At 39.6% G+C, this 14046-nt stretch overlaps 1 protein-coding gene across 1 annotated transcript in view; it reads right to left on the reverse strand.

Moving 5' to 3' along the window:
* Positions 1-372: 372 nt before the first annotated feature.
* Positions 373-14046, reverse strand: part of TBX5 (T-box transcription factor 5) — a 212320-nt gene continuing 198646 nt past the window's right edge. Inside the window, exon 9 of the mRNA XM_053702156.1 lies at positions 373-938. Coding sequence (XP_053558131.1) covers positions 373-938 — 566 coding nt within the window. The remainder of the gene's footprint in view (positions 939-14046) is intronic.

Raw genomic sequence — 14046 nt, forward strand, 5'->3', positions numbered from 1 at the left:
TGTAGGGGAACATAGATGAGTACACAATTTGCATCTCGTTCTAGCTTTTCTGACTTTCGACATGGCTTGCTGCCTGAAGTGCAAAGCTACAGAACCCTTTCAAAGAGAACTGTTTGTTTTAGAGTTCCAAGCCTTTTTGGAAAGGCGTAAAATAAACTGTCCCTTTCCATTCTAGTTGTATTCCTGGGTAAAGGGCTGTGAAATATTAGTTAGAAAGTGAAAGAATAGGGTGAATGTTTTTGAGGTTATCCGGATATAAGGTTCCCGTATAAAACAAAAAAAAAAATCTGTTATACACTCAATGTGTGTCCTCTTTACAAGGTCCTAGGCTCCTTCATACCAAAACACCCTTTTGTTCCTGACTAGGCCCTGTTAGCTGTTGTCATTCCAGTCTGGCACCATTCCCACTCCATGAACGGAGTGGTACTGATGGGGGGAAAGGGTCCGAGGCACACCATGGGGGTACAGAAACTCAGAGGTTTGGAGAGCTGATGCCTGCTGTATCCCAGATTGGGTAGTACATTGCCTTACAACTGCTTGGTGAGATGATTGGTGCTGAAACATGGAGTGGGAATCTGCAGGCTGGGTGCTCACATGGTTACCCAATCTGGGCATGAGAGAGCTTGAAGTGAAGTGGGCAGAGAAGTGCTGGTATGGAAGGCGCTCCATGGGTTGCATTCCCCCTCCTACTGTACAGCTGCTGTACGAAGGCACATTTGACCAGCTGTTGCAGGAAATGTCCTCCAAGGCGGGCACTGTTTCTGTGGCTGGTGTTGAGCTAGCATACATACAAGCCTGGCGCTGGGCTGACTCTGTGCGAAACGAGGTGGAAGTAGAAGAAGAGGATGAAGGTTGTGGGTAGCCAGAACGGTAATAAGGGTCCTCTTCAGCTGGAGATGTATCCATGTAAGACTTCTTGTAAGGATGCTCAGCTGTCTCTTCACTTACTGCAAGGAGAAGTACAGAACAAATGTTTTTATTTAGGATTTCAAATTGTAATCTTGATTGACAGAAGTTTTCATATGCATTTTAATTGTAGAGGTTAATGTATATTGATATCTTCACATATTAAGTGGGAGGACATTAGTGAAGCTTACATGTTTGTTACTATCCTGATTCTTTAAACAGACCTTTCAGGTGAAAAATAGCCTATAATTACACAAAAACACATTTTGCATTTTCAAAGTTTTTGGGTTTATCATAAATGGATATGTTCGTCACATGTGGGCTTCTGCTGGAAGTTAAAAAGCTAGAGACAGTTGACAGTTAGCCAAGCAAAAGGGAAGAAGTGAGAACACCACATGGTTCAGAACCATGGAAAGCACTTGTTTATTGGTAGGTGAATTTACCCACCAATCAGCAAGAACAACACAGTGGCCCCTATTTAACAAAGGTCTTGCGGACCTGATCCGACAGTGTGGATCAGGTCCGCAAGACCTCGCTGAATGCGGAGAGCAATACGCTCTCCGTATTCAGCATTGCACCAGCAGCTCACAAGAGCTGCTGGTGCAACGCCGCCCCCTGCAGACTCGCGGCCAATCGTCCGCCAGCAGGGAGGTGTCAATCAACCCGATCGTACTTGATCGGGTTGAATTGTGGCGATTCCTGTCCGCCTGCTCAGAGCAGACGGACAGGGTTATGGAGCAGCAGTCTTTGTGACGCTGCTTCATAACTGCTGTTTCTGGCGAGTCTGAAGACTCGCCAGATACACGGGCCATCAAGCTCCTTTCGGAGCTGATAGATAGGCCCCATAGTGTTCACCAAAAATGGGCAGGCATCTAAACTTACATTCTTGCATTTCAAATAAAGATACCAAGAGAATGAAAATAATTTGATAATAGGAGTAAATTAGAAAGTTGCTTAAAATTGCATGCTCTATCTGAATCATGATAGAAAAAAATTGGGTTCAGTGTCCCTTTAACTGATAATCTTTTATAAGCCATATATCATCTCAGCATAACTAAAATTAAAAGACTACAGTATTATATTGCCTATGATAGGTCTCTCAGTATTAGTTTATTTTATAACTATTTAATGAGCATTTGACTCAAGTTTGGCAAATGAATATGATCTTCTGTTAGTTACTGAAAGGCCTTATTGTGAGAGACATTTCAGTATAACTTACAGGCCTTAAGGAAATTTAAATTAGTGTATTTTTTACAGAGCATGTTTAACAAAACTTTAAATTCATTAACTTGTCCTGCCCACCAGAATTTTACATCTTTCCCACAACTATCTAAAAAAATTCCAGTCAGCTGATTATAGCTCATACATAAAAACACAATTTATGCTTAACTGATAAATTTATTTCTCTTGTGGTGTATCCAGTCCACGGATCATCCATTACTTGTGGGATATTCTCCTTCCCAACAGGAAGTTGCAAGAGGACACCCACAGCAGAGCTGTTATATAGCTCCTCCCCTAACTGCCATATCCAGTCATTCGACCGAAACAAGCCGAGAAAGGAGAAACCATAGGGTGCAGTGGTGACTGTAGTTTAATCTAAAATTTTGACCTGCCGTAAAATGACAGGGCGGGCCGTGGACTGGATACACCACAAGAGAAATAAATGTATCAGTTAAGCATAAATTGTGTTTTCTCTTGTAAGGTGTATCCAGTCCACGGATCATCCATTACTTGTGGGATACCAATACCAAAGCTAAAGTACACGGATGAAGGGAGGGACAAGGCAGGTACTTAAACGGAAGGTACCACTGCCTGTAAAACCTTTCTCCCAAAAATAGCCTCTGAAGAAGCAAAAGTATCAAATTTGTAGAATTTTGAAAAAGTATGAAGCAAAGACCAAGTTGCCGCCTTGCAAATCTGTTCAACAGAAGCCTCATTTTTAAAGGCCCAAGTGGAAGCCACAGCTCTAGTAGAATGAGCTGTAATCCTTTGAGGAGGCTGCTGTCCAGCAGTCTCATAGGCTAAGCGAATTATGCTTCTTAGCCAAAAAGAAAGAGAGGTTGCCGAAGCCTTTTGACCTCTTCTCTGTCCAGAGTAAACAAGAAACAAAGCAGATGTTTGACAAAATTCTTTAGTAGCTTGTAAGTAAAACTTTAAAGCACGAACCACGTCCAGATTATGTAAAAGACGTTCCTTCTTTGAAGAAGGATTAGGACACAATGATGGAACAACAATCTCTTGATTGATATTCTTATTAGATACCACCTTAGGCAAAAACCCAGGTTTTGTACGCAGAACTACCTTATCTGCATGGAAGATCAGATAAGGAGAATCACATTGTAAAGCAGATAACTCAGAGACTCTACGAGCCGAGGAAATAGCCATCAAAAAAAGAACTTTCCAAGATAAAAGCTTGATATCTATGGAATGAAGAGGTTGAAACAGAACCCCTTGAAGAACTTTAAGAACCAAATTTAAGCTCCATGGGGGAGCAACAGGTTTAAACACAGGCTTGATTCTAACCAACGCCTGACAAAATGCCTGAACGTCTGGAACATCCGCCAGATGCTTGTACAAAAGAATAGACAGTGCAGAGATCTGTCCCTTCAAAGAACTAGCTGATAATCCTTTCTCCAAACCCTCTTGGAGAAAAGATAATATCCTGGGAATCCTAAACTTACTCCATGAGTAACTCTTGGATTCACACCAATAAAGATATTTACGCCATATCTTATGGTAGATTTTCCTGGTAACAGGCTTTCGTGCCTGTATTAAGGTATCAATGACAGACTCGGAGAAGCCATGCTTTGATAAAATCAAGCGTTCAATCTCCATGCAGTCTGTATCAGAGAAATTAGATTTGGATGATGGAAAGGACCTTGAAGTAGAAGATCTCGTCTCAAAGGCAGAGTCCAAGGTGGAAAGGATGACATGTCCACTAGGTCTGCATACCAGGTCCTGCGTGGCCACGCAGGTGCTATCAAAATCACTGATGCTCTCTCCTGCTTGATTCTGGCAATCAGTCGAGGGAGCAGAGGAAACGGTGGAATCAATTGAGCAAACACCTCCGGATGGAGTTCCCACTCCCCCAGATGAAAAGTCTGATGACTTAGAAAATCCGCCTCCCAGTTCTCTACACCTGGGATATGGATCGCTGATAGGTGGCAAGAGTGTTTCTCTACAGAGAACAGTTAAAATCTAAAGCGCCAGTACAGGCAAAATATACCCAAGAAAAAGAGAGCATGCAATTTAGTGTTTAAATAAAAAAATAAATTTAATAAATTTGAAAGAGATAGAGAAGATTACGAAACAAATGAGAAAAAAACTAATAGTGAGGCATATATCAGCCACAAATGGAGAAGAGAAAATACACATAACAAATCAGACACACAAACTCAGAGAGAAACTAACACTCAAAAAGTTGACACAAACTCAAGAGAAGTGAATACAAAAATTATAATACCTTATAAAAACATCCAGGAAGATAGAAAAAACATAATTTATGCTTACCTGATAAATTCCTTTCTTCTGTAGTGTGATCAGTCCACGGGTCATCATTACTTCTGGGATATTAACTGCTCCCCTACAGGAAGTGCAAGAGGATTCACCCAGCAGAGCTGCATATAGCTCCTCCCCTCTACGTCACTCCCAGTCATTCGACCAAGGACCAACGAGAAAGGAAAAGCCAAGGGTGAAGTGGTGACTGGAGTATAAATTAAAAAATATTTACCTGCCTTAAAAACAGGGCGGGGCCGTGGACTGATCACACTACAGAAGAAAGGAATTTATCAGGTAAGCATAAATTATGTTTTCTTCTGTTAAGTGTGATCAGTCCACGGGTCATCATTACTTCTGGGATACCAATACCAAAGCAAAAGTACACGGATGACGGGAGGGATAGGCAGACTCTTTATACAGAAGGAACCACTGCCTGAAGAACCTTTCTCCCAAAAATAGCCTCCGATGAAGCAAAGGTGTCAAATTTGGAAAATTTGGAAAAAGTATGAAGCGAAGACCAAGTTGCAGCCTTGCAAATCTGTTCAACAGAGGCCTCATTCTTGAAGGCCCAAGTGGAAGCCACAGCTCTAGTAGAATGAGCTGTAATTCTTTCAGGGGGCTGCTGTCCAGCAGTCTCATAAGCTAAACGAATTATGCTACGAAGCCAAAAAGAAAGAGAGGTAGCGGAAGCTTTTTGACCTCTCCTCTGCCCAGAGTAAATGACAAACAGAGAAGACGTTTGTCGGAATTCCTTAGTTGCCTGCAAGTAAAATTTTAGAGCCCGGACTACATCCAGGTTGTGCAGTAGACGTTCCTTCTTTGAAGAAGGATTTGGGCATAAAGAAGGAACAACAATCTCTTGATTGATATTCCTGTTAGTAACTACCTTAGGTAAGAACCCAGGTTTAGTACGCAGGACTACCTTATCCGAATGAAAAATCAAATAAGGAGAATCACAATGTAAGGCTGATAATTCAGAGACTCTTCGAGCCGAGGAAATAGCCATTAAAAATAGAACTTTCCAAGATAACAACTTTATATCAATGGAATGAAGGGGTTCAAACGGAACGCCCTGTAAAACATTAAGAACAAGGTTTAAACTCCATGGTGGAGCAACAGTTTTAAACACAGGCTTAATCCTGGCCAAAGCCTGACAAAAAGCCTGGACGTCAGGAACTTCTGACAGACGTTTGTGTAACAGAATGGACAGAGCTGAGATCTGTCCCTTTAATGAACTAGCAGATAAACCCTTTTCTAAACCTTCTTGTAGAAAAGACAATATCCTAGGAATCCTAACCTTACTCCAAGAGTAACCTTTGGATTCACACCAATGTAGGTATTTACGCCATATCTTATGGTAAATCTTTCTGGTAACAGGTTTCCTAGTCTGTATTAAGGTACTAATAACTGACTCAGAAAACCCACGTCTTGATAAAATTAAGCGTTCAATTTCCAAGCAGTCAGCTTCAGAGAAGTTAGATTTTGATGTTTGAAGGGACCCTGTATCAGAAGGTCCTGTTTCAGAGGTAGAGACCAAGGCGGACAGGATGACATGTCCACCAGGTCTGCATACCAAGTCCTGCGTGGCCACGCAGGTGCTATTAGAATCACTGATGCTCTCTCTTGTTTGATTCTGGCTATCAATCGAGGAAGCAACGGGAAGGGTGGAAACACGTAAGCCATCCTGAAGTCCCAAGGTGCTGTCAGAGCATCTATCAGGACTGCTCCTGGATCCCTGGATCTGGACCCGTAACGAGGAAGCTTGGCGTTCTGTCGAGACGCCATGAGATCTATCTCTGGTTTGCCCCAACGTCGAAGTATTTGGGCAAAGACCTCCGGATGAAGTTCCCACTCCCCCGGATGAAAAGTCTGACGACTTAAGAAATCCGCCTCCCAGTTCTCCACTCCCGGGATGTGGATTGCTGACAGGTGGCAAGAGTGAGACTCTGCCCAGCGAATTATCTTTGATACTTCCATCATAGCTAGGGAGCTTCTTGTCCCTCCCTGATGGTTGATGTAAGCTACAGTCGTGATGTTGTCCGACTGAAACCTGATGAACCCCCGAGTTGTCAACTGGGGCCAAGCCAGGAGGGCATTGAGAACTGCTCTCAATTCCAGAATGTTTATTGGCAGGAGACTCTCCTCCTGACTCCATAGTCCCTGAGCCTTCAGGGAATTCCAGACGGCACCCCAACCTAGAAGGCTGGCGTCTGTTGTTACAATTGTCCAGTCTGGTCTGCTGAATGGCATCCCCCTGGACAGGTGTGGCCGAGAAAGCCACCATAGAAGAGAATTTCTGGTCTCTTGATCCAGATTCAGAGAAGGGGATAAGTCTGAGTAATCCCCATTCCACTGACCTAGCATGCACAGTTGCAGTGGTCTGAGGTGTAAGCGTGCAAAGGGTACTATGTCCATTGCCGCTACCATTAAGCCGATTACCTCCATATATTGAGCCACTGACGGGTGTTGAATGGAATGAAGAGTGCGGCAAGCACTTTGAAGTCTTGATAGCCTGTCCTCTGTCAGGTAAATCTTCATTTCTACAGAATCTATAAGAGTCCCCAGGAAGGGAACTCTTGTGAGTGGAACGAGTGAACTTTTCTTTTCGTTCACCTTCCATCCATGTGACCTTAGAAATGCCAGCACTAACTCTGTATGAGATTTGGCAGTTTGAAAGCTTGAAGCTTGTATCAGAATGTCGTCTAGGTATGGAGCTACCGAGATTCCCCGCGGTCTTAGTACCGCCAGAAGAGCACCCAGAACCTTTGTGAAGATTCTTGGCGCTGTAGCCAATCCGAATGGAAGAGCCACAAACTGGTAATGCCTGTCTAGGAAGGCAAACCTTAGGTACCGGTAATGATCTTTGTGAATCGGTATGTGCAGGTAAGCATCTTTTAAATCTACAGTGGTCATGTACTGACCCTCTTGGATCATAGGTAAAATTGTCCGAATAGTCTCCATCTTGAACGATGGAAATCTTAGGAATTTGTTTAGGATCTTTAAGTCCAGGATTGGTCTGAAAGTTCCCTCTTTTTTGGGAACCACAAACAGATTTGAGTAAAACCCCTGTCCCTGTTCCGATCGTGGAACTGGATGGATTACTCCCATTAACAAGAGCTCTTGTACGCAGCGTAGAAAAGCCTCTTTCTTTGTCTGGATTGTTGACAATCTTGACAGATGAAATCTCTCTCTTGGAGGAGAGTATTTGAAGTCCAGAAGGTATCCCTGAGATATTATCTCTAGCGCCCAGGGATCCTGAACATCTCTTGCCCAAGCCTGGGCGAAGAGAGAAAGTCTGCCCCCCACTAGATCCGATCCCGGATCGGGGGCCCTCAATTCATGCTGTTTTGGGGGCAGCAGCAGGTTTCCTAGTCTGCTTGCCCTTGTTCCAGGACTGGTTAGGTTTCCAGCCTTGTCTGTAGCGAGCAACAGCTCCTTCCTGTTTTGGTGCAGAGGAAGTTGATGCTGCTCCTGCTTTGAAATTACGAAAGGAACGAAAACTAGACTGTCTAGTCTTGGCTTTGGCTTTGTCCTGAGGCAGGGCATGGCCTTTACCTCCTGTAATGTCAGCGATAATCTCTTTCAACCCGGGCCCGAATAAGGTCTGCCCTTTGAAAGGTATATTAAGCAATTTAGACTTAGAAGTAACATCAGCTGACCAGGATTTTAGCCACAGCGCCCTGCGTGCCTGAATGGCGAATCCTGAATTCTTCGCCGTAAGTTTAGTAAGATGTACTACGGCCTCCGAAATGAATGAATTAGCTAGTTTAAGGACTCTAAGCCTGTCCGTAATGTCGTCCAGAGTAGCTGAACCAATGTTCTCTTCCAGAGACTCAATCCAGAATGCCGCTGCAGCCGTGATCGGCGCAATGCATGCAAGGGGTTGCAATATAAAACCTTGTTGAACAAACATTTTCTTAAGGTAACCCTCTAACTTTTTATCCATTGGATCTGAAAAAGCACAGCTATCCTCCACCGGGATAGTGGTACGCTTAGCTAAAGTAGAAACTGCTCCCTCCACCTTAGGGACCGTTTGCCATAAGTCCCTTGTGGTGGCGTCTATTGGAAACATTTTTCTAAATATCGGAGGGGGTGAGAACGGCACACCGGGTCTATCCCACTCCTTAGTAACAATTTCAGTAAGTCTCTTAGGTATAGGAAAAACCTCAGTACTCGTCGGTACCGCAAAATATTTATCCAACCTACACATTTTCTCTGGTATTGCAACTGTGTTACAATCATTCAGAGCCGCTAACACCTCCCCTAGTAATACACGGAGGTTTTCCAGTTTAAATTTAAAATTTGAAATATCTGAATCCAGTCTGTTTGGATCAGAACCGTCACCCACAGAATGAAGTTCTCCGTCCTCATGTTCTGCCACCTGTGACGCAGTGTCTGACATGGCCCTAATATTATCAGCGCACTCTGTTCTCACCCCAGAGTGATCACGCTTACCTTTTAGTTCTGGTAATTTAGCCAAAACTTCAGTCATAACAGTAGCCATATCCTGTAATGTGATTTGTAATGGCCGCCCAGCTGTACTCGGCGCTACAATATCACGCACCTCCCTCTGAGCGGGAGATGTAGGTACTGACACGTGAGGCGAGTTAGTCGGCATAACTCTCCCCTCGTTGTTTGGTGAAATTTGTTCAATTTGTACAGATTGATTTTTATTTAAAGTAGCATCAATACAGTTAGTACATAAATTTCTATTGGGCTCCACTTTGGCATTGCAACAAATGACACAGGTATCATCTTCTGAATCAGACATGTTTAACACACTAGCAAATAAACTTGCAACTTGGAAATACAATTCAAATAGAATAATATTAAAACGTACTGTGCCTTTAAGAAGCACAGAAGATCTATGACAGTTAAAAATTAATAAATTGAAACAGTTATAGCCTCAATCCTTGTAAACAACACAACTTTAGCAAAGGTTTAATCCCATTAGCAAAGATAACAATTTCTGAAAGCAGGAAACAAATTACAGAATAAAAGTTTTTATTTCAGTCAAACTATAATTCTCACAGCTCTGCTGAGAGAAATTACCTCCCTCAAAATAAGTTTTGAAGACCCCTGAGCTCTGTAGAGATGAACCAGATCATGCAGGGAATACAATGAGTTGCTGACTGAAATATTTGATGCATAGTAAAAGCGCCCCTCCCCCACACACACAGCAGTGAGGGAGAACAGAAACTGACAGAAAAAACAGATTTAAGCAACTGCCAAGTGGAAAAATGGTGCCCAAACATTTATTCACTCAGTACCTCAGCAAATGAAAACGATTTTACATTCCAGCAAAAACGTTAAACATAATCTCTAGTTATTAAACAGCTTTATGTCTTTCTTACAGTGTAATTCTAGTGAAGTACCATTCTCCCAGAATACTGAAGTGTAAAGTATACATACATGACATTATATCGGTATGGCAGGATTTTCTCATCAATTCCATTGTCAGAAAATAAAAACTGCTACATACCTCTATGCAGATTCATCTGCCCGCTGTCCCCTGATCTGAAGTTTACCTCACTCCTCAGATGGCCGAGAACAGCAATATGATCTTAACTACTCCGGCTAAAATCATAGCAAAACTCTGGTAGATTCTTCCTCAAACTCTGCCAGAGAGGTAATAACACACTCCGGTGCTATTTTAAAATAACAAACTTTTGATTGAAGATATAAAACTAAGTATAATCACCATAGTCCTCTCACACGACCTATCTAGTTGCTGGGTGCAAGAGAATGACTGGGAGTGACGTAGAGGGGAGGAGCTATATGCAGCTCTGCTGGGTGAATCCTCTTGCACTTCCTGTAGGGGAGCAGTTAATATCCCAGAAGTAATGATGACCCGTGGACTGATCACACTTAACAGAAGAAAGAAACTATTACACAACCAGACAGGGTGACTTTTACTATAATGATTACAGACAAGAAAACCAGTTTTTAAATTATAACCAGATACATTATAATGGCCCACAATTAAGACACGGAATGGCAAACGGTTAATTACCATCAGAGACACAAAAACAAAAATAACTATAACAGTTTCAATAGGTATCAGAGAAGAGATTATGAGCGTAATTATTTCAGAAGGGATTATGAACAGCCAAAAAGAAATACACCTAAGAAAAACACATACTACCATAATAAAAATGGGAATTATAAAACACATGATGAAAGAATTGATAACACTGAAAATAGACCCAATAAAGATGAATGGAGAATTCCCACATCAAATAGATTTGATACATTAGATAGAAACACAGAAACAAGAAAACAAAACAAAACAGGAGATAACAGTAAAGAACACACTGAACATTTTTTAGAGGTAGGCCCACAACACCAGGGAACAAGAAGAAAAAGAAATCACTCAGACGACGAGGAAAGAGAGGAGGAGGGTTACAGAGAAAGAGTAGAAGAACCATACAGGAACACACAGAGGGTCAAAAGGAAGAGATAAAGACTAATGGAATTTTTAATTTGAGTAAAATTAAACTTGAAAACAAACATATAGAAATATTAAACAAAGGGTTGTCATTTGCCCCAACCAGAACATTAAACAAATTTGACACTTATAGTGATGCAAGTAAATTTATTAGAAATCTTACACTTAAGAAATACTTCCTTAAAACCCCTTTGGAAAGGAATTTTAAGACAAAAATGTATATAAATGAACAAGAAGTCTTAAACAATACTGAATATATTCATTCAGGTCTAAAAAATAAATCCAACTTCTACCCTAAACAAGAAAAAGGATTATTTATTGAAACCTTTGAAAAATTGGTTCTTGAAGAAATCACTAAGATTAAGCAAAATACGAAAATTAAACATAATATTACACTCAAACAAAAAAAGCTAATCAAAGAATTAGAAGAAAATAAAGAGATAACTATAAAACCGGCGGACAAGGGAGGAGGGATTGTTATCTTAGACAGAGAAGCGTATAGAAATATGATTGATGATCTAATAAACGACACCAATACATACAAGCAATTAAGATGTAATCCTACGATGATATATAAAGTATTTTTGAAACACCACCTAGATAAAGCTAGTGATAAAGGGATCATTAATGATAAAGAATATGATTATCTACTCCCCAGATTTCCTATTATGCCTGTTCTCTATGCCCTTCACAAATCACTAACTAAACCTCCAGGGAGACCGATTATAGCGGGGATAGATTCACTAACAGCTAATCTATCGGCTTACATAGACAAATACTTACAAAAATACGTGACAAAGCTCAATTCTTATCTAAGAGACTACCAATTTACTATTACTACTTGATGAGTTCAAATGGAAAAAAGATTACCTACTGGTCACATGCGATGTACAGTCCTTATATACATCTATTAAACATGAGATGGGATACATGCCATAGAAAATTTTCTTAAAGATGATAAAGATATTAAGAAAGAACAAAGAGACTTCTTAATAGATAGTATAAGGTATATTCTTACCCATAATTTTTTCTTATAAGAAGACAATTACTATGAACAGATTTGCGGCACAGCTATGGGCACCAAATTTGCCCCTAGCTACACAAATCTGTTCATGGGAGCCTGGGAAAAACAATTTCTCAGCCTCAGCCCATATAGGGAAAACATCATTGTCTATAAGAGATATATAGACGATCTGTTTCTCATATGGAGTGGAACTAGAGAGGAACTAACAATCTGTTTAGAAAACATGAATACTAACAATCTAAATCTGAAGTTCACTGCTGATATCAGCGCTAATATAGTTCATTATTTAGACCTTGAAATCAACATTATTGACGAAAAAATATCAACCAGAACATACTTTAAGGAAGTAGACGCTAACAATTTCATCCATGAAAGTAGCTGTCACTTAAAAAGGTGGAAAGCAAACATACCTAAGAGTCAATTCCTAAGACTAAAAAGAAATTGCAAAGAGAAAGAAGACTTTGAAATACAGTCAAAAATACTAAAAAATAAATTTTTAGAAAGAGGATACTTAGAAGAGACCATAGAAACAGAAAGACAAAAAATTGTGAATCTAGATAGAAAAGAGATTTTACAATACAAACCAAAGACAACTACTTCAATAAATAACGAAGAAATCTTCCTACCCTTCATAACAGAGTATAGTGAAGATAGGATCAAAGTAGAAAAAATAATAAAAAACCATTGGAAAATTCTTAAATCTGATCCTCATTTAGGAGAAAAACTTCCAGATAAACCAAAATTTGTTTATAAAAAAGCAAATAATATAAAAAGCAAACTTGCACCAACTTTTAAACATAAAAATAACAATACTATAAGAGGGATCTTAGGCGAAAAACTACAAGGGTTTTACCCATGCATATCATGCAAAGCATGTAAACATTCAATTAAAACAAAAAGCTTTAAATCAAACATAACAAAGAAAGATTATAAAATTAAGGAAACCATCAGGTGTATGGACACAAACGTTATCTATCTTATTACATGCAAAAAATGTGAAAAACAGTATGTAGGAGAGACAGAGAGAACACTAAGGGAAAGAATTAGGGAACACCTAAACTCCATAGAAAATTCGGAAAAGGAACGCAATAAAGATCTACCTATCGCGAAACATTTTAGGATGTGTTGCAATAACAATTTGAAATATTTTAACTTCACAGCGATAACTAAATTAAAAGAAAAAAAGAGGGGTGGTAATTTATCCGATGCACTCCTGCAAAAAGAAGCCAAATGGATATTTGAATTACAAACCCTAAAGCCTAAAGGGTTAAACTTAGATTTTAACCTGAACTGCTTCTTAAAAACCTAAATAAAATCAAAATATATTTAAAATTATATCAAAATTTAGTACCTTCTATAAAAATAGAAGCCGGAAATTCTAGAGAAAAGTTATATACAAATCAGTATAAACTGTATTACATTAGTGAAATTATCCCAATCCTCTTTTAAAAACTTTTTTCAAATTTTATCATATATATTGTTTTCACCACCTTTTTTTCCACAAATTTAGACCATTGTGTAGCATTTAGTCCTTACCAAGGACATCTCTGAATCCCAACCTAAATATCTCTACAATTGAGACTAGTTTTTCAAAAATAAACTTTTTTTTTTTTATCATCTTAGATCTTGTATCAACATTTGTTGAAAATATCTCTTACAATCTTATATAATTAATCAAATTTTAGTTTTCAGAGAGATACTTGTTTATGACTAATTCCAACCTCAATATCTTAAATGTTTAGTTTAACAAAATTAAGTTGTTGTTTTTTTTTCATCTTTGTTCTTTTATCAACGTTTGTTGAAAATATCTCTCATAATCTTATACAATCATTCAATTTTAAATCTCAGAGAAATACATGTTTATGACTAATTATTAGAACTTACCAAATATACAATATCTGAATATACATAAATTCAAGAAATATAATGTTTATAAATGTTTAACAAACATTTCTGAGCCAATTAGACACATATTGGCTGAAGCCAATTAGACACACATTGGCTGAAATTCCTAACCAATTGAAATGGAAGGAGGGCTATTTAAAGCCATAGGATTCAAAGGAGATCAAGCTTGACAAAGGCTGAAGTAATTTCAGCGGAAACGCGTTGCGGATCTCCTAGTGTGCATCAAGAGGAAGAAAAGAAAGGATCAGCTGTAGAGCCGGCACCC

The sequence above is a fragment of the Bombina bombina genome, chromosome 2 (genome assembly GCF_027579735.1).
Source record: "Bombina bombina isolate aBomBom1 chromosome 2, aBomBom1.pri, whole genome shotgun sequence".
NCBI classification, from domain to species: Eukaryota; Metazoa; Chordata; class Amphibia; order Anura; family Bombinatoridae; genus Bombina; species Bombina bombina.